At 33.6% G+C, this 21,140-nt stretch overlaps 1 protein-coding gene across 15 annotated transcripts in view; it reads left to right on the top strand.

Moving 5' to 3' along the window:
* LOC129747911 (uncharacterized) overlaps window positions 1–21,140 on the top strand; it is a 212,017-nt gene that overhangs the window by 156,126 nt on the left and 34,751 nt on the right. For 14 of the 15 annotated variants that reach the window (XM_055742317.1, XM_055742328.1, XM_055742324.1 and 11 more), the window contains exons 3-4: window positions 5,148–5,962; window positions 6,076–6,300. In XM_055742317.1, coding sequence (XP_055598292.1) covers window positions 5,148–5,962; window positions 6,076–6,300 — 1,040 coding nt within the window. The remainder of the gene's footprint in view (window positions 1–5,147; window positions 5,963–6,075; window positions 6,301–21,140) is intronic. The other variant, XM_055742325.1, reaches the window with a different exon arrangement.

Here is a 21,140-nt window from a genome sequence, read left to right on the forward strand (position 1 = left end):
ACAGACGATACAAGTCAAGCTGTAGCTATATTACTCAGTTGACTTCATCAAGTCGAATTTGCTGCTAGAATCCCCGGCAGAAAACGCTCATTATGCCTTCATTAATGGTGCTCATATTGCCTCGGGGGGTTTCTCATTATGCCTCTACAGTGCCTGGTTTTCAGCTTTCGGCAAAAAATTTTAAAATGCATTTTTAAACGTTTTTATCTACTTTTTCAAATTTCATCCAATTAGGCAATAGACTATTTGAGTGTCTGAACACTAAACAATGATGTAATTCACATATTACAGCTGTTCTCTATGGTTAAATAAGCGTTTTCCTTAAGGTGGCCATTATGCCCCCATCTCCCCTATTGCAACTTGTGCATATTTAATTTAATTGAAAATTTAATGAAAATTTAATTCAAAAACTGCTTCGTTGAATTGATTTGCTGATTTCGAAGAAATAGAGTTTCGATTGTAATAGTTGATAGTATATTCCATACTGAAAAAATGCAAACTAAAACCTTATTGCGATTATTGTGATAGTATTTTTTCTGTTAATTCTTATTTTTAAATATGCTCGGAGTCAATGTTTTTTTTTTTAAGAAAAACTTTTTTCCCTTACTTTGCGATGTTCTGAAGAGTTGTAGACTTCATTATTTCTCACCACCAAAAAACAATCTATCAAATTCTGAGATGGATTTTTTTTTAAATCGAATTTTAGTTTTAAGTTTGCATTTTTTTCAGTGTAGGATTTTCACTTACTTTTACCATCAATTATTACAAGCGAAGCTCTAATTTCTTCGGAATCAATACAATCAATTCAACGAAGCAGTTTTTTGAGTTAATGTTTGTAAATCTGCACTGAAAAAATAAAAAACATGATTTTCAAAAACTCATGGAAAAGTTTTTGTTTGAAATTTTTTTTCTCCCTTAAGTATGCACAAGTTGCAATGTATGGACGACTTATAGGCCTTATTATTACCCGGCTAAGAAAAAAAAAATCCATTAAATTCTGAAATGGCATTTTTTGGTAATTTAAGTTTTAGTTCTTGAAATGCATTTTCCTCAGTGTAGGATTTTAAAATATTTTTTGTCAATATTTGTTTCTGAAAATTTAATCGTTTTTCTTAAACTCTCCCGTAGACCACATTTGTGAAGGAATTGTTATTTTAAAGCCAAAAATTCTCATAAAAAAATTACCTGAAAAGTTTGACCCATTTCAAATGATAGTCTAAATCTTTTTGGGAAAACTAAGTATGCCAAGTTGCTTTACTACGTGAGGACTACAAAGTTTCATTCAATTCTGAAAGGGTCATGCTTGATACTGTGTCAAGTTTTCGCGAAATTTGTCATTTTATAATTGAGTTAAGCTTCAGGGCATATAGTCGTTGCCACTGGCCCTACCCCCCTTGGACTGCGGCCCAAACAGCAGACGGTCTAGCAGTAGAAAGAAGAAATAGAAGAGTTAACCTTCGTCAAAGGATTTGTAACACAGCTAACATATTTTTGAAAATTTCCACAAATTTCTTAGATTTTCTTAATGATCTTCTTAATTTCTCATTCGAATTCCACAAATTGTGTAGGCATTGCAGATGTTACATGATTAATAATGTAAAAAAAATCAAATTTGTTTATGTTTAACGTGACATTACAATGAAATAAACGAAAAACCACCAATTTTATTATTTTCATTACACTAGCTGCTTTGCACTCGGTATGCTTTGCTTAACCTTTTAAAATTGATAGGAATTTTAATAACAATTTAAATTTACACAATTTACACAATACAATTAACAATTTAAATACATAATTTTATATTTACTAAAAAACGAAAATTTTATAAATTGTTTATATTTAGATTTTCTTTGTGGGCATCATTTTAAATCTATTGGTGCATAAACTAGAGTCAACCACTTTAAAATGAGAACGCAGCTGTAGTTTCGAATCGCAATTCAATGATTATTTCATTTTATTTAGTGAAACTTGATCTGTAAATTGGATTTTCAAGATCCGAAATTTATACTGTGATTTTATATATTTCATAAGGTTTTTTTTAATTATTCCTAAATATTTGAGTATGTTGCATGGGTATGGATTCTTCACCCTCTCCCTCTTAAAGTGAAGGAGGCTCATGAACAACCATAAAACATTGTTAGTATTTGAATAACATCACATTTGGCTTTGTGCCAAAAAAAAGTGGTATGGAACATTATCTTTCTTATCCCCAACTCCTTGAAGGAGGTAGGCATTTTTAAAAATTATACTTTTTTTTGTACTCTAAAACCCACTGATATTTAATTTCTTTCTATTGTCTGAAAAAAATATGTATCCATCCTTTGTCCTCTCTACATCTTATCTTTCTCCTACCTACAATGGAAGTGTTTATAACAATCTTAGGAACATATCTTTTATCCAAATACCTTCACATATCAAATTTTATTCTAAAGTTACGTCAACAAAATTGTGTTAGGGCCTTTTCCTATGCACCGACTGAAAGAAAAGTGGTATCTCAAATAATAATAGGAAAACCCATTTATCGTGCAAACTTTTCCTTGTGAAATTTGGTTCTATTTTTTTAGATAAGTGCATGAGTTGTTGCAAAAAAATGTACGACAGCTTCCCTCACGTAATCATCAAACCGTTTCTCGTATCACATGCTCTTCCATGCTAAATATGGTTCTCTTTGTTTTATTAGTTTTTAAGCTCAGCAAAATGTAAAAGAGTCCACCTTTCCTCTTCCTATCCCCCCGGAAAAAGAGAGGGGTGCCAAATATTTATTGAAATATTTTTCGTACCCTAATACCATCCCATGCCAAATTTGTTTCCATTTTCTTGATTTTTTTTTTAAGTTCTGTTCGAGATGGTTTGAGAGTCCCCCTTACTCCTTTCACTCTACTGGAAAAAGGATGAGGTCTCAAATAATCATAAAAATATTTGACGTACCCAAAACACCTCCCATGCCAAGTTTGGTACCACTTGCTTGATTGGTTCTCGAGTTCTGCAAAAATTGGTCTTATGTTTGTTCTTCCTATTTGTTCATTGGGATCAAGGGGGTGTCTCAAACATTCGTAGAGTCTTTTTCCGTATCCAAAAATGTTCTCATGCCAAAAGCTCAAATAGACAGACGGACAAAAATCCATTTTTAATGTGTAGGTAAAAACAGATAAAAAAAACACCATAATTTTTTGGGAATTTCAATTATAGAAAAGAAATGAATCAATTATGTTGAAACAAAGAGAAAAGGTAAAGCTATTCAAAAACTGCAAATTAAAGATTTTTTGTTCAAATTTTATAGAACATTTTAATCTTCAATCATATTGGATATTTTATACTTTCATCTAAAATTTAAAATTTTCCGAAAATTTCTTCAGCAATGTTAGAAATAGTTTAGAACTATTTTTTATTAAATTTTCCAAAAATAGTGGAATTGTACAGTACCCTTTCAAGGTATCGGTAAACTTATAGATCATAATATTTATCAAATACTGAATCCTTGACTGAATGGAAACTTCACATTTTTTATAAGTTTTTATCTTGCGTAGGATTGACAGTTAATCAAAGTCATCAAGATTTTAAATCCAAAATTTGGGATATATCTGGCCGAAAATAACCAATACTAAGGAATAGTTTAATAAACTTGAAAAAAGGTGCCTACCTACTTGGAACATATCTGCTGATTTTGAATCGTTTTTAAGGTTCCAAAAAATCGTTTGTGTTAACTTTGATAAAACTTTTTAGAAAAAAAATCATTTTTTGAAATTTTCTTTTAATACCTAACCCTCCAAAGCTGTTCGCAAAATATCCGTTTCGGGAATAATAAACCCGTAGTTTCATTGCGTTCCCCTGACCGCAAATGTTAACTGATTTTGATGATATAAGTTACATTGAGTAGGAAATTTATTTCTATTTCTGAATATTTGAAAATAAAGTAGATATGTTTCACCAAGTTATCGGTAATTGTTTATGAATGGAAACAAATATTTTTATATCTCTTTGTGCAAGGAATTTACCACTTTGTGGCTTATTTCCTCAATATTTTTAAATAAGTCAAAATTTCTGACAGCTTTGCGGTTTTTAAGTGTTTATTTGTTCATTATAATTATCAAAAATAAAACTTTCTGGTGATGTTCAAATTTATTGGGGTCCGATGAAAATTTTGAACACTCTGTCCCGAATTTCCCAGTACAAAAAAACCCGTCTTGATTAAAAATGACATCGAATATAGCTGCTTCGCTGTATTTCATTTCTCAATGAACAGATATTTTTCACTCACATTTTATTTTTTCCGTTAATTTAATTACACTTTTTTTAGAACATACATGATCTCTTTAAAATCTCATTTTTCCAGTATATTGGAAAACAGATTGAGATGATCTGAATATGCGTTTCGGGTCGTATTGATTTTTTTGTTTTTCAAATCGATTTTGGCTTATGTGAAATCTGGCTATTTCCAGCGAAATCCCAGCAACTAGGATGAATCGGACCTTCCCCAAATTGTGTATTAAATATCTTGCAAAGTCCGATTTATACTGAGCAATATCGAAAGCAAAGTATAACACATCCGAATTAGAAAATTTAAAAAGTTTCTTAAACGCATCAGAAATTTTAAGCTTTGATTCATCCAACGCAATACATACTCCCCAATTATTGACCATTGAGAGAAAAACAAAAAAAAATCAACGAAAAAACGTACACATTCCTTGACCCAATCACATTTCTGGTGCAGATCCAAACGAAATTCCATGATGCTGCTGCATCGAAATTGCGGGCGGACGGATGGACGGGCGCCTTCATTAATTTGGAATTCGACGGGCGGCAAAAATTCTCGCTCGTCCAGGCCGGAATTCCGTTAATTTATGACCCTCGGTTTCAAGTTTCGGTCTAGGTTTCAACACCTCCCTGCTGTTTTACTTTTTTTATAATTCGGGGTGGAAAAATGCAACAATGGCTTTATCTGGTGTGAAACAATTATCTCGAAACGAAGCATTAAATGATGATTTTTATGGGTTTTTAGTTTTGTTTTCGAGCTGCTACGAAAATAGTGAACTGCAAACTGCTTCAGCCGTTAAACATGGAAGAAAAATTTCCAAGTTTGTTTATGTTATTTTTTTGGAGAATCTAACAATGGGTCATTACGAACCTCTTAATTTCCCTTTTGACAGATGATTCAACGCGTTGTGACGAAGACTTCACCTGGGTCAATTCGAGAGGGGAGGCACCTCGGGCAAATTTCGATTCGGATCGGCGATCCACCTCGCATACAACGATTGGGGGAAGGTCTACCCGGAGTTATGCCGGTGGTCATGAAGCGACCCCAAATGCTTCCGGTGGGGGAGGTGGAGTTATGACAGGTGCCGCCGGAAAACCTCCTCGTCCGATGACCGGAAGTTTGGACAGGAGGCGGCATCTGGGAGCCACGCGCCATGAGCGTGATAGTAAGAGTAGAAGTACTCATTCGTTGAAGGAGAAATCCACTTCATCGGAACTTCAGAAACAGGACTCTCAATCCAGTACCTTAAGTTTGAATTCGAAGGGCAAATCTTCCGGAAAGCGGCCTTCCGGAAGTCACGTCAAGGACGATAAGTTCTGGATCTTCGAGGAGCACCAGAATGACTCGGGAAGCTATAATAACTACAACAGTAGTGGAAGCAGTCATCACAATAATAGCGGAAGTACCAATAACAATAGTCGGCAGAGTCCTGGAATCTGGGAACCTCCACCCCCGCCTCCAATTTCCCACTGGGATCCTCACTATTACTGGAACTGGAACCATCACAGCCGGGAGGAACTTCGGCTTATCGACTACCATCGAAGACAGCAGGAGATGTATCGCTACGGAAGCAGTGGAGCCTTGAGCAGCACTCAGGATCTGACCTGTGCCAGTGGGTGCTGCAACCGGAACTACTATCCTCCTCCACCCCCGCCGCCCTGTTGTTCGTGTGAACACCAGAGGCCGAGCTGGGGCAAGGACTGTCAGGTTGGCACACTTTCAAGCGAAGAAACCCAAAAAACACTTTTCCAATCATTTTTAAACTCAACTTGTTTTAAAACCTTCAATTCTAACAATTTTTTTTTAAATTTTCTTCACAGCGCCAGGACACTGACGAGCGGCTTCGCCGACTCCAGACCGACAAGGAAGCCCTAGCCCTGCAGGTTAAGGTCCTCACCGATCAGGTCCAGGCCCAGGGTGCCAAGGTGCAGGAGCTAGAGCGGACCCTGGCCGAGAAAAGCCAGCTCCTGAACAACGCGGACGATCTTTTGCAGCGAGTAAGCGAATTTGCCAAACGTGTTGGCATCCAGATTGACAGACAAAAAGTACCGCAAAAACGCAATTATTTATTTCAATTTCACCCCTTTTCTCACCTTCTTTTTTCTTCTATTCTTTATTTGTTTTAGTTTTTTTTTTTTTCATTTTTATTTACTTGTGTTTCGTTCTTCATTTTATTCGGGACTCTCCTTCGTTTAGTTTCGTTTCATTTTTCCTACAAATAGAGTAATTATTAGTAAGACGAATGTGATTGTCTTCATGTTTTGTTTTGTAATATTAATATTGTTGTTGAGTGCAGAGCTGATATTTTCAAAAAAAAAATTGAAAAATCAAAAAAAAATAATGATGCATCTTTCTTTGACAACAGAAAATCTATATCAGTTGCTAAGAAACAAAATACATAATTACTTTTTGTTCCTCTACTTGGATTTGGTGTCTAGGTTGCTAGATACCAGTTTACACAATCCATTTTTCCTGTTTACAAAAAAATTGAACTTCAAGGCTAAGTGCTAAATATTAAAATTACAAATTTCAATAATATGTCCAAATGCCATGAAAATAGTAAAACGACTATAATTGAAACCAAAAAACAAAAAATAAGTAAATATTAACAAAGTTGTAATAAAAGCATATATAGGGGAGATGAGGGCCACCTCAAGGAAAACGCTTTTTCAGAGAACAGCTTTAACATGTGAATTTTATCATTGTTTCGTGCTCAAACACTAAAATAGTGTATTGCCTAATTGACTGAAACTTAGAAAAAGAAGATATTGCATTAGACCGCTGCAAAAAATGACTTTTTGCTCACATTTGTTTTTTCGATGCCTTTTGGGTCACCAAGCATCAGTGTAAAATTTGAGATGATTTGGTTGATTCCCGAGTTAGCGCAACGCGTTTCAATTTTGTATGGAAATGTGTATGGAACAAGAAATTTTTGCACAAAAAATCATCCAGAAAATTCAAATAAACTTAAAATAATGTTGGTCTTAGATTTTTTTTTAACTATTCCTAAGCTTCAATTTTTGCTAACATGAAAAACAGCTAAACGTCTCATAAAAACAGTTATAACCAATTCAAAATAATAAAAAAATCAGAGTTCATTAAAAGTATTCAAAAATAGCAGACTTTGCCAGCTTTTTATTATTTCTTGAAATATTTTTGCAAAGGTTATATAAATTAATAAGTTCCCTAGCTATGCAAAGCAATTTTTTATGATTTTATATTCTAATCCTACGGTTTTACAGCTTTCAAAGAAGCACTAAAAACGCTAAAATTTAAAAAAAAATATATAACATGAAATATCTTTTCTGGGAAACAAGTTAAGTTTGTGCTTTGTTCGAATAAAATGTTCTGCAAGATAAAAATAATATTTTTCATCCAAAGTTATATTTTTTGAAACTTTCAGAAAATCTCTGATGATTTTTGAATGAGAAATTTTGTTTTCCCATACAAATTTCCATACAAAATTAAAACTCGTTGCGCTAATTTAGGACCGGATGGATCGCCACCAAAATTTTTGTTGCTATCTCTGGTAGCAAAAACAAACAAAAAAAGTTATGGAAGGTGTTAAGACATAAGATTTTGAAATTTCCATACAAAGCTTGCAGCGGTCTAATATTGCATTTTAAATTTTTTTGGCCGAAATCTGAAAACCAGTCACTGTAGAGGCATAATTAGAACCACTCTGGGGCAGTATAAGCACCCTAAATTGGGGCACGATGAGCGTTTTCTACCGGTGAATCTAACAGCGAATTCAACTCGCTGAAGTCAACTGGATAATAGAGCTACAGCTTGACTTGTTGCATATGACGATTTGGCCTATTGGTAAGGTATCGGAGAGGTAACCAGTAGACTCGAGTTCGATTCCTGTTCGAGGTTTTTTTTTCATTTACCATTCATAATCGATGCATTTTGCATTCAACGGTGAGGCGTATATCCATCAAACAAAGCAATAACAGAAAAATCTAGGTCTGTAGCCGATAAAATATTTCATAAAAATAAAAATTTACGGTGATTAACTCTTCATTTCAAAAATCAATACTTGGCTAAAAGAAAATAAAAAAACACATTTCATTTCATTAGATAGCCTAGCATCGGACCATCGACCGTAGCGCGAATAGTAAAAAAAACGACCAGACCGCACATAATGATACAATACCGAGAACCGCTTCTATCGATAAATGTGTCTCGGTCTGTTTGTAGAATTCCAAAAATTCACACACGCTCATGCATTATGTTTCTGGTGCTTTGTTTGACGGATGATGCTATTAGCCGTATAATGTAACTAACAAAAAAATCAATCATGAATGATAAAAAAAAAATCACCTCGAACAGGAACCGAACTCGAGTCTACTGATTATCTCTCCGACACTTTACCAATAAGCCACATTTTCAGATGAAACAAGTCAAGCTGTAGCTTTATTATTCAGTTGACTTCATCTAGTTTAATTCACTGCTAGATTAAACGGTAGAAACGCTCATCGTGCCCCGATTGATAGTGCTCTGTTCGCCCCGAGTCAACAAATTTAAGTAAAAACGCGCGATTAAAGTGAAAAATCAAAAATTTCATGATGGTGAAAATTGAGAAACAATGTGTAAATCATGTTGCAGTGCGTACATTTTAGATCAAGATGATTTAAAGGTCATAAAAGCTTATTTCGCGATTTCAATATTTTCGTCACTTGAGAACCTAGCTGGTTATTTTTTAATATTTCTGTAAAGATGATAAGGATATTTCTTTTTTGGTGAAAAATGAATACTATAGGTAGTACGAAACAAATCCTCATGAAAATTTATTTAAGAAAATACGTATCTTTGTAAAAATAAAAAATTAAGGAGTGCTTATTATGCCTCAGGTGCTCGTTATGCCCTTATCTCCCTTTCTTAACTAATATTTACCACAATAGTTTTCTCAATACAATGAAAAGGCGATGGATCAGCATCCTCTAGCGGACAAAATGGAAGCTATAATTCGAGGAATTCCTGTAACTCGTGATAGCGTGTATTCCGGACACGACTTATTCAGAGATGCCAGTTAAAATAAATATTTTTTTTTTTTCAATCTTTTCCATGCATCATAATTATTTTGAAAACTTGAATGAGGAAAAAATGTTTTAGGGAAATTTGTCAATGTTTTAACAACATTTAGCCACAAAATGTATATCAGGGTAATTGTTTTCGGTTATATCCTAATGGGGTTTAATTGTTCATCACTATGTGTATGCCCAGTTAATTTGAATATTTTGCTTACGACAATATTTCATTTTCGAGTCAAATAAATTAAAGTTTTTATTTATTATTTATTTATTCAATTGACAAATTAAACACAATACGTATCACCAATTCTTTTTACTAGATGATAGATGAGGGGATTTTTTTTTATTATCTGACGGGTTTGCGCCGGGGGTCTTCAGATTTTCCCGAAAATTGAAAATTTGGTTCATTTTTGCGACTTAAAAACACATGTATTTTTTCAGATTTCTAACATTTTTATTTTTTGAGTTAGCTTCGGTTAGATTTTTTTGTAAATAAAAAATAACCATTTTTCAAAGCTACATAACTCTGTTGTTTCTCAACGGAAATTATAAAATAGCACATCAAAATGCATTGAAATTTTATCAGCTTACCAAATAGAATAGTTGAAAAAAATTAAATAATGACCTTCAACATGAAAAGTTGTAAATAAACTTTAAATGGCGTCTAAAAGTACCGGCTGCACCACCGAATATTTTGCAAAAAATACCATTGTATAGCTCGATTCATGATGCAACTTTCATCTGAAGACACCAAAGTGGGCCATCAACACCTTGAAGAGTTATGAAAGAAATAATGACAATAAATCTCTTTTTTTGCATCGAAAACAAACAATGGTCGAACAACTGCACTCACATATGGAGATAGCAAGCACTTCTAACAACATGGAAACAAAAGAACTTACCAAAGCAGGTAAAAAACACTACTTTATCGTCCTTTTCAGACTGCCCTTACTCGCATAACAGTCCCATATGAATTTTCGTCATTTTAGGTCAACATACGGCTTCAACATAAAAGACTGAAAAAAGGGGTTTTGTTCTAGAAATTTCGAAAAAAAATATCAATTCGTGGCTGTCCTATATGAAATATACCTGAATAACAGTCCCATATGTGAAATACCACGGATTTGGTTACTTTTCAATGTTTCTTTCGGCGAAATAGTCTTTGGTTTATTGCTTTGAATCATTTAAACATTTTTTTTAACTCACTTGATGTCGAATGATGCACACTAGTTTTCGAAGGCAGGTCTGACTTTCTTAGGAATGACTTCCTGAGCGAAAAACTATCGGATGCAATCAAAAATCGTAAAAAGATTCAACTTACAATGTGGAATTCATGATATTTTTTTTTGCAAAAGTATGTTTCTTTTTCTGAAAATTGCATTTAGAAGTTCAAAAATGATCAAATTTAAGTCTTAGAAAGTAGCTTGGTGAGAAACATATATTTTGTATGGGACTGTTATGCTAGTAGATTCGTAAAAGGTTTCAAATATAGTCGATTAACAGTCCCATAATGAATAAAAATGGTGCTCTCGACCTTACCAATAACCCAATTTCGAAAATTTCAGGCCTAACGATTTATTATGACAACCTAGAAACGATTTTCGTTTATGCTGAAAGTGGTGGTCACAATTTAAAAATATATTCCAAAACAGAAGAAGCTGATTGTTTCGCTTGCTTATTTTTGTATATGGGACTGTTATGAAAGAAGGGGCGGTAGATTGTTGCAGCTTAACTGACTTCATGTTATATCCAAAAATCTAATAACGTATTCGTTTATACCCAGTTTTGCACCAGGTCACAACAAGTTATGCACATTTTACTATCCTTTTTAGAAGTTTATGCGCTACGTTTTACATCCGTAATTCCCCAGATTTCATTTAAAATGGACGGCGGAACACTGAAGATTCGTGTGTGAGCGATCGAGGTATCAAAACACTGACGACGAATTATGTTCGTTCTAGTATGGTAAACCTCAAAACTGGGCGAATGTAGAAAACGAATGCGGTTTAAGTATCATATTTTCATCATTTTACAGCCTGGGCTGGCCATACTGAGCTCTTTGATTATTTCTACAACATTTGTGCCACTTTCTCATACTTTTTTGATCAATGGGAAAGGATTTTGGTGTCCAGTGCTTTTTTGAATCACATTTTTGTGATCCCAAACACAAGAACTGAACCTTCTACTATTGGCATTGATTATGCTTCACAATGATCTTTGATCGAAAAATCAATAAGTTATATAGTATATGACCAGGTTGTAAAAGCAACATTCCCATTATAAGTTTTATCACTTAAACAATACGATACTCAGAATTTTGGTTAAAATTCAAAGTCAGTTTTGCTGCAAACACTCTACAAAGCACGAAAAAGTAGTGTTTTTTACCTGCTTTGGTAAGTTCTTTTGTTTCCATGTTGTTAGAAGTGCTTGCTATCTCCATATGTGAGTGCAGTTGTTCGACCATTGTTTGTTTTCGATGCAAAAAAAGAGATTTATTGTCATTATTTCTTTCATAACTCTTCAAGGTGTTGATGGCCCACTTTGGTGTCTTCAGATGAAAGTTGCATCATGAATCGAGCTATACAATGGTATTTTTTGCAAAATATTCGGTGGTGCAGACGGTACTTTTAGACGCCATTTAAAGTTTATTTACAACTTTTCATGTTGAAGGTCATTATTTAATTTTTTTCAACTATTCTATTTGGTAAGCTGATAAAATTTCAATGCATTTTGATGTGCTATTTTATAATTTCCGTTGAGAAACAACAGAGTTATGTAGCTTTGAAAAATGGTTATTTTTTATTTACAAAAAAATCTAACCGAAGCTAACTCAAAAAATAAAAATGTTAGAAACCTGAAAAAATACATGTGTTTTTAAGTCGCAAAAATGAACCAAATTTTCAATTTTGGGGAAAATCTGAAGACCCCCGGCGCAAATTGTCAGATAATAAAAAAAAATCCCCATGAGTTATTTTAGCTGAACTCAAGTTTGTTAAACTGAGAAAGCCTATTGTGGTCCATAATATATTAAAATTTAAAAGGTATGTGTTGGTTAGAAATATATTTTCAAGAATACTGATGAAAAACCATTCCCTAATTGGTAAGAAATAAAATTTAAAAAAAACTTGCACTGATTTATTTTACTGTAACAAGTAATATGCTGTTGTTTTTTATCTTGTGCAATATTTTTCTTGTTAGACTCTAGAAATTTCAAAACAAACAGCCTTATCATCAACAAAATATGAAGTTTGTCAGACCGTTTATCATAGCTCAATCATATATTGAAGAAGATTATAAACAGCTTGTATCCAATATGGAGGTACAATGCAAAAATTTCTGTTTAATGTTCAGGCAATGCTTTCAAATGGATCTCGAAGGAAACAACAAAAAGCGAACTATTCTACATTAAAGAGACAAATTTGCATCATATTTTTAAGGAGGTTTTCAAGTAAGTGAGTTTTCAAGTAATGTCAAGCGCAACGAACGTCTTGTTAATTTCCGTTTATTTATTATGGAAACATATCTTGAATGTGGATGTGATAAACTTCAGAAACAAGGCTTTCGAATAACTTAAAAGGCTGGTGCGAATGTTGGGATTGGATTGAAATTAATATAGCTAAAACTGACCCGGTAAACTTCGTTTTACCTTTTATTTAATAAATCGTTAGAAAATGTTGAACTTCATCTTCACGTCTTAACTTCTTCGTGCTCGTGAATCAATTTTCATGAAAATCGTAAGAAAGTTTTTCGAGTTTAGTCCCACTTCAAGTTGATTTTGTGTGTGTGTGAATGGATTAAACCGACACCGGGCCATTCTCCCTAAGCGTGCAGCCAGTAAGTCAGTTGGTGTCGTTCCCCCCGGGTAGTTTGTGATCCGAGGGTCTCTGGTGCTGCTTCAGAGCTTTGAAGCTCCGGACAGGTCTGCACATTTGGCGTCCGTCACAGGTAATTGCTCTTTAACCTTGAAAAACGAGAAATTACAAATATAATTGAACCACAAAAAAAGGTAAACAAAGGCATTAATTCACGTTCACAAAATTTCATTAAACTTGCTTGAAAATCAAACAGTTTATTAATCACTCAGTACGAAAAAAAAGTGGTAAAATGAGTTAAATAAATACTCTGGAATATTTTGCAAGTCGTAAGGACAGCTTGACAATGTTCACATTTTCAAGCGGGTTGAAAGGACAGCTTGAAGTTGTAAGGCGAGTTGAGAGGACAGCCTGATCACATCGATAGAAATTTCAAGCAAGTTGAGAGGACAGCTTGGAATTGAAATATGAGTTGAGAGGACAACCTTATCAAATCGATAGAAATTTCAAGCGCATTGAGAGGACAGCTTGAATTTGAAAGGTGAGTTGAGAGCCTGATCACATCTATAGAAATTTTAAGCGAGTTGAGAGAACAGCTTAAAATGGAAAGGCGAGTTGAGAGGACAGCCTGATCGTATCGATTGAAATTTCAAGCGCGTTGAGAGGACAGCTTGAATTTGAAAGGCGAGTTAAGAACCTGATCACATCGATAGAAATTTCAAGCGAGTTGAGAGGACAGCTTGGAGTTGAAAGATCAGTTCTGAGGACAGCCTGATCCTTTCGATTGAAATTTCAAGTTCGTTGAGAGGACAGCTTGAATTTGAAAGGCGAGTTGAGAGCCTGATCACATCTATAGAAATTTTAAGCGAGTTGAGAGAACAGCTTAAAATTGAAAGGCAAGTTGAGAAGACAGCCTGATCACATCTATAGAAATTTCAAGCAAGCTGAGGGGACAGCTTGGAATTGAAAGACGAGTTGGGAGGACGGCCTGATCACATCTATAGAAATTTTAAGCAAACTGAAGGGACAGCTTAGAATTGAAAAATGAGTTGAGAGGACAGCCTCATCAAATCGATAGAAATTTCAAGCGCGTTGAGAGGACAGCTTGAATTCGAAAGGCGAGCTGAGAGCCTGATCAAATCGATAGACATTTCAAGCGAGTTAAGAGACCAGCTTGAAATTGAAGAGTTGGGAGGACAGCCTGATCACATCGGTAAACATTTCAAGCGAGTTGGGAGGACAGCCTGATCATATCGATTGAAAATTCAAGCGAGTAGAAAGGACAGCTTGAAACTTAAAGTTGAGAGGACAGCCTGATCATATCGATAGAAATTTAAAGCAAGTCTAGAAGAGAATTTTAAATTTAGGAAAAAGTGCGACAAGCTTGAATATCTCGTTAAATTGAATATCAAGCGGGTGGAGAGTATAGCTTGAAATTTGAAAAAAAAAATCGAGAGGTCATCTTATATATTTCATCTAATAGAAAATCAGGCGGGTCGAAAGAACAGCTTGAGATGAGATTCAACGAGTAGGAAAAACAGCTTAATATTAAGAAAAGTCTTGGAGAGGACAGTTTGAAACTTGTTATAAGTATGAACCATACAGTTCAAGGTAATTGATAAAAATTACGAACACACACATATAGGATCTCAGTGAAACTTCATGTTTCTTTGAAGAGATCTAAATTCTACTTAAGGATAAAGCGTACATCTTACAAGGATATAATGGCTAGCATCTTACTAATACTAACACCACCAACCCACAGAAAGAGTACTATGTATGCCGTGACCGAGACTCGATCTCATGACCTCTGGCTTAGAAGATTTGAACGCTATCCTCTAGGTCACGGTCGGCGGCATTAGAAGCGAGTTAACAGAATTGCTTAGGATCGAGAATTTTTTTCGAAAAGCCAGCTTTTCCTTTAAAAAAAATAAATAGAATAAAATTGAAAATCAAGCGGGATGAAAGAACACCCTGAGATATGAATAAACTATTAAGCGTTTCGAGAGACCATCTACTATGTTTTTTATTGAATTTTAAGTGAATGGATTTCCTCTTGAAACTCGAAATTATGTTGGAAGGACGAGTCTAGAGAACAACTTGAAGAAATTGTTTCAAGTTTTAAGTTACAAAAAATGAAAATGTTCAAGTATAATGAAAAGTATGAAGATGAATAGACTACCTTGGTTCTAGCTTTAGTTTTTTTAAAATTAATTATCAAACGAGTTTCGAGGCAAGTATGAGACGAAAGTAACAGGGATGAAAGTCGAGTGACTACTAGGATTATTTTTTTTTTATTTTCGAATTGTCAATACAGCTTGAAAATAATTAAAAGCACATCGATAGGATAGCTAAACATCTCACCGATTTGAGGAAAAAATGAGTTCCAGAGAAGAAAGTCTTTAATAAATACTTCATACATTGCAAAAAAACGACATCTCTGCATAAGTGCTGCGCTTTTTCTTAACATTATGTGGAAAGATAAATTTGGACCGAAATGCACAATGAAAGGAAAACATAATTGAACGTAATAATATGTCTTGTGCTTGGGATAATGTCTGTGACGAGTAAAAGCATGCTCGATTTCCAGCAAACAAAAATGCTGGAAACGTTCAGCAAAAAAAAAGCTGGAAACGATCAGCAATCCATATTTTTGCTGGAAACCAGAAATCTGTATTCGAATTGCTGGATTTTTCAGCATTCGGTTGTGTTCTTGTCATTTTTGCTGAAAAATCAGCAATCGGTTTCAAATTGCTGGACTTTCCAGCAATTGATCTAGTTAGCTGGAAAATCAGCAATCGAGTTGTCAATTTGGAGTTTGTTTTTGTTTCGTAAGCTGAAGCAAGGTGAGACTCTATTTCACGAATTTTGGTTAAATTAACATAATTATTTTATTTTCCTCTTTATTCTAGCAACCAGATGAACAATCAAGAGTGAGGTTTTCTTGGACAGAAAGATTTTCTCCAAAATATTCTAATCAAAACTATTTTTACAGGAGGCGGATGATCAACACTTTGGCACAAAGCTGTCAGCCCATGAGCCGGTGTTATAGAATATTGAAAAAAATATCGTGTTTCTGCATATAAATATATCCTTTTATTTAAAAAAGGGATGAAATTATTGTTTTTAATGCTAATTATATGCACAGCAAAATCAAAATTTAATTTTGAATTAAAATATAAATTTGATACTAAAAACAGCCGGTTGTGTTGAAATAAATAGCTGATTTCCAGCAATCTGCATTGCTGATTTTTCAGCATTTTGAATTGCAAATTATACAGTAATTTTTAGTTTTCCCGATTATATAGATACACAATGTTATACTACGAGGTTTCTCGTTAATTTTTGATTGGCAGTCGCAAGCTAAGTTGGTGAACATACAGAGACCTTTTTTCATCGCAATATTAAGATGATTTCGTTAAACGGAGATTGAAGAAAAGTTGATTTGAGATATGTTAGCATCGGCTGCGCATTGTAGCGGAAGTCCTTCATACCTGCTTAAGTTCATCTACAGGAATATGAAGAAGCCAAGTAGTCGAGTGTTCTAGACCAAAAAATAACTAAAGTTTTTAATTCAATCGGCACTTCACATTGTAATAAGTGTTTCTCACAGCCAATCAGCATATTTCTCTAAAAAAAACAAATAATTTATGTGCTACGACGTCTTTCTATGCGCATTACAATTTCTTTAAACTTAATAAAAAGGAACAATTTAATAAGTTATTGTGTTATTGTTATTTTATTTGGGATAGGAAGGAAGGATTAAATCGACACCGGGTCATTTTCTCCAAGCGTGCAGCCAGCTAGTCAATCGGTCGTCGAACAAGCGAGTTCCGAGCTTTGGAGCTCCGGACAGTTCTGCACCGTATTTAGGCCTCCCTTCCTTTTATACAAACCATCTCTGAGCCAGTCATCCGATTAACCCGGGTGGTTAAAAGGTCTCTAAAAAATTATAATAATATAATTATAATTTCTGAGCCAAAAAACACTCGGATATCAAATTTCACTTCATTCCGTCCATTCATACGTGATGGTGTTACCAAGAAAATGCCTCAATTTTTATATATAAGACAATTGTTCTATCTCTGCAACTAAATGGAAAAAAAAGCCAACGAACATAAATAAGCGAATTCCTTCCACTATTATTGAACCATAAAATTAAATAAAAGCGATTCCTACAATCGCCAAATTAATTGAAACATACATCCATCGATTACTATTGTTTGTGTCTTATATCAAATGAACTATGCTGATGAAAAAATGTGAAGAAAATTTATCCGGACGGCATCCCCGATCAACACTTTTTCCAATCGTTCAACAGAGGTGCCAGGTGGTATTATCAAAAAATCAGGATTTGATTTATTTTTCATGACAACATTGGATTGTATATACAAAGCATAACAAGTGATGATGACGCCTTAATATATGCAACCAAAAGGGTAATTCTTGGCTGGAGTTCATATCGAAAAACACCATTTAAATAGCATCTGAACCAAAGGTTACCATCGCTTAAATGGGTTCAACTATTTTATTGCAGATTTGTTCGATGTTCTCATAACTTGATTACAAATTCCTTATAAAGATTTTTTTCTTGAATATCAAGACGATTCAGGACATATCATAGACCATTTTTTAAAAATCAGGATAACTTGAGAGTTTTTCAAAACGGTTCATGAAAATTAGGACAAAATTCGAAAAATCGGGACACCTTGCATCTCTGATCAAAACTGCCATTTCTGTCGCCAGATAGCGCTATTTGTGTCTCTCGTTTTTTCGTTCAAATCAAAGCGTAATTTATTATTTAAAAAAAATCTATCATTTTATTGATAGAAAATTTTACCAGAAATATGTTTTTTTTGAGAGTTTTTTCGGTTTTCAATCTTGTTTTTGGCAAAAACGGTGTATTTACATTTACACTGTTTCGATCGATATTGGAACTTCTACAGGAACAAAAAATGCCGTTTAAAGCCTGGTTTTTTAGTCTTGTTTTGGGATTGTTTTTTTCCACAGCATAGAACTTTTAACACAGTCTTCAATTTTCGCTTATTTTGATTCTTTAAACCACGGCATTTCAGTTAGAATATATAATTTCGGAAGTTAAAATTTCAGCTCTGCACCACTATTCGATGTTGTTCTAATGTTTCGTAGACTGTCAAAGCATAAAATAGCTCAGCTTTACTTGATGTAGTATTTCAAATCTATTTTCATATAGATTTCAGTGCATGAAGTGTAATTTTTGTTGTTGTATTTTTAGTTTTTTCCTACAGTCCCTTAATTTGTTTTGTTTTATCATTTCATTCCATACAAAGTTTGTCAGATGGTTGCCACGATAAGTATATTCAAAAACAAAATTAAAATATTTTTTTATTCAAATTATTCAAAACTTATCCATCTAACATTTTCTGTATCTGCATGAGGATTGATGGGTAATGGTGAACTGAATCGTATGCTTGGTGAAGCTCATAGAAATAAATAAAAGTTGTAATGTGTTGTTGTTTCTATCACCTTCACCAGTAAGAAGCATTTTTCGGTGTCATTAAACTGTTATCATATTTTTTACATCTCATAACAACAACAAAAAACAATTAAAACAACCCTTGAATTTCAACATCCACTAATAAAAATATCAAGGCACAGTTTAGACACTAATAAAAATTAATTTCAGTCCTAAAAACAAATATAATCATCCGCTCCAGACAGCAGCAACGTCATCGTCGTCGTTGTCGCATGTCGTCTGCTGAATCCAAAAAAAAAAGATCCAAGCTTTTATTATCATTATTATATGCTTTTTCTCCCTATTTTTTCGCTTACACCCAGCTCCCGACAAATCCCAATTTTCCCACGACTTTTCTGCCAGTTGTACCCGGTACAACTTCGAGACTTCCGAGACCTGACTGCAGATAATGCAAACCTTTCCGGGCGTTCGTGCATCGAGATGAACATGCATGTAAACGAGCAAACAGACTCCGGGCTAGCAAATGAGATTCGAAAAAAAAAAATCGCCCAACCCCCCAAAGCCTCGAAATGCAAAACGACAAACATTTTATTGGATGCACTGCGGGTTGTTCTGTTGAGGTTCGAGAAAAGTAGGGAACACTGTGTGAATGTTAGTAAAGTTTTATGAAAAAAATACTTTTTCTGGTTGGAAATTTTGTCTCCTTAACGTTTCATTTTCCGCAAAATTCTTCTTCAAGGTTTTATTTCTTTAAAAAAAATTAATCAGAAAATCAATGGGTATCCTAGAGTCTTTCCCAAAAAAGGGTAAAAGTCGTGTTGATGACAGTGTACCACATAGTGCGACGACATAACGAAACAACTTGCTCCAACCCTAGAAAACACCGCAGAGAGACCAAACTCTTCATACAATTCCCAGCCCCTCAAGGTATACTATGTGTATGGAGTAGATAGAGCAATAGAGGCTAGTACCCTCTGTGAAAAACGTGTACAGCAAATGCTTACGGCTTTCTAGGGTTTGTTGGAGAATAGTTTTCCCATTTTAGCCGATGTGGACCACCCACCGAGAATTCTCCATGCCCTTTTACTTCTTCATGATGCGCGACTTGGAATCCACTGAAGAAAAAAAAACAGACGCTGGAATCATCCTATTTTTCCAGTTTGACTGGGATTTTCGCCTAGCTGCATTTTCGCCAACCTATATGCAAATTAGTACGGTCATTTAATTGCACTGTTGGTTTGTGGCATATTTTGTTTTCTGCTTCCAGTTTTGGATCAAAGTTTTTCAGTCGGCTGCTGAAATGGGGTTCAACTTCGGAATGTTTTCTTTTTTTTTACTCCCGGAATATAAAGATAAAATTTTAAATGGGAATGCACAGACAGTTTGTCAGGAACTCTTGCGATTTTTTCAAAAATTATCAGCACAAAAATTTTCAAGAATGTTGACAACTTTGACAATTTAGACAATTTTGACAATTTTGACAATTTTGACAATTTTGACAATTTTGACAATTTTGACAATTTTGACAATTTTGACAATTTTGACAATTTTGACAATTTTGACAATTTTGACAATTTTGATAATTTTGACAATTGACAATTGACAATTTTGACAATTTTGACAATTTTGACAATTTTGACAATTTTGACAATTTTGACAATTTTGACAATTTTGACAATTTTGACAATTTTGACAATTTTGACAATTTTGACAATTTTGACAATTTTGACAATTTTGACAATTTTGACAATTTTGACAATTTTGACAATTTTGACAATTTTGACAATTTTGACAATTTTGACAATTTTGACAATTTTGACAATTTTGACAATTTTGACAATTTTGACAATTTTGACAATTTTGACAATTTTGACAATTTTGACAATTTTGACAATTTTGACAATTTTGACAATTTTGACAATTTTGACAATTTTGACAATTTTGACAATTTTGACAATTTTGACAATTTTGACAATTTTGACAATTTTGACAATTTTGACAATTTTGACAATTTTGACAATTTTGACAATTTTGACAATTTTGACAATTTTGACAATTTTGACAATTTTGACAATTTTGACAATTTTGACAATTTTGACAATTTTGACAATTTTGACAATTTTGACAATTTTGACAATTTTGACAATTTTGACAATTTTGACAATTTTGACAATTTTGACAATTTTGACAATTTTGACAATTTTGACAATTTTGACAATTTTGACAATTTTGACAATTTTGACAATTTTGACAATTTTGACAATTTTGACAATTTTGACAATTTTGACAATTTTGACAATTTTGACAATTTTGACAATTTTGACAATTTTGACAATTTTGACAATTTTGACAATTTTGACAATTTTGACAATTTTGACAATTTTGACAATTTTGACAATTTTGACAATTTTGACAATTTTGACAATTTTGACAATTTTGACAATTTTGACAATTTTGACAATTTTGACAATTTTGACAATTTTGACAATTTTGACAATTTTGACAATTTTGACAATTTTGACAATTTTGACAATTTTGACAATTTTGACAATTTTGACAATTTTGACAATTTTGACAATTTTGAC

The sequence above is a fragment of the Uranotaenia lowii genome, chromosome 2, assembly GCF_029784155.1.
Source record: "Uranotaenia lowii strain MFRU-FL chromosome 2, ASM2978415v1, whole genome shotgun sequence".
Lineage (NCBI taxonomy): Eukaryota > Metazoa > Arthropoda > Insecta > Diptera > Culicidae > Uranotaenia > Uranotaenia lowii.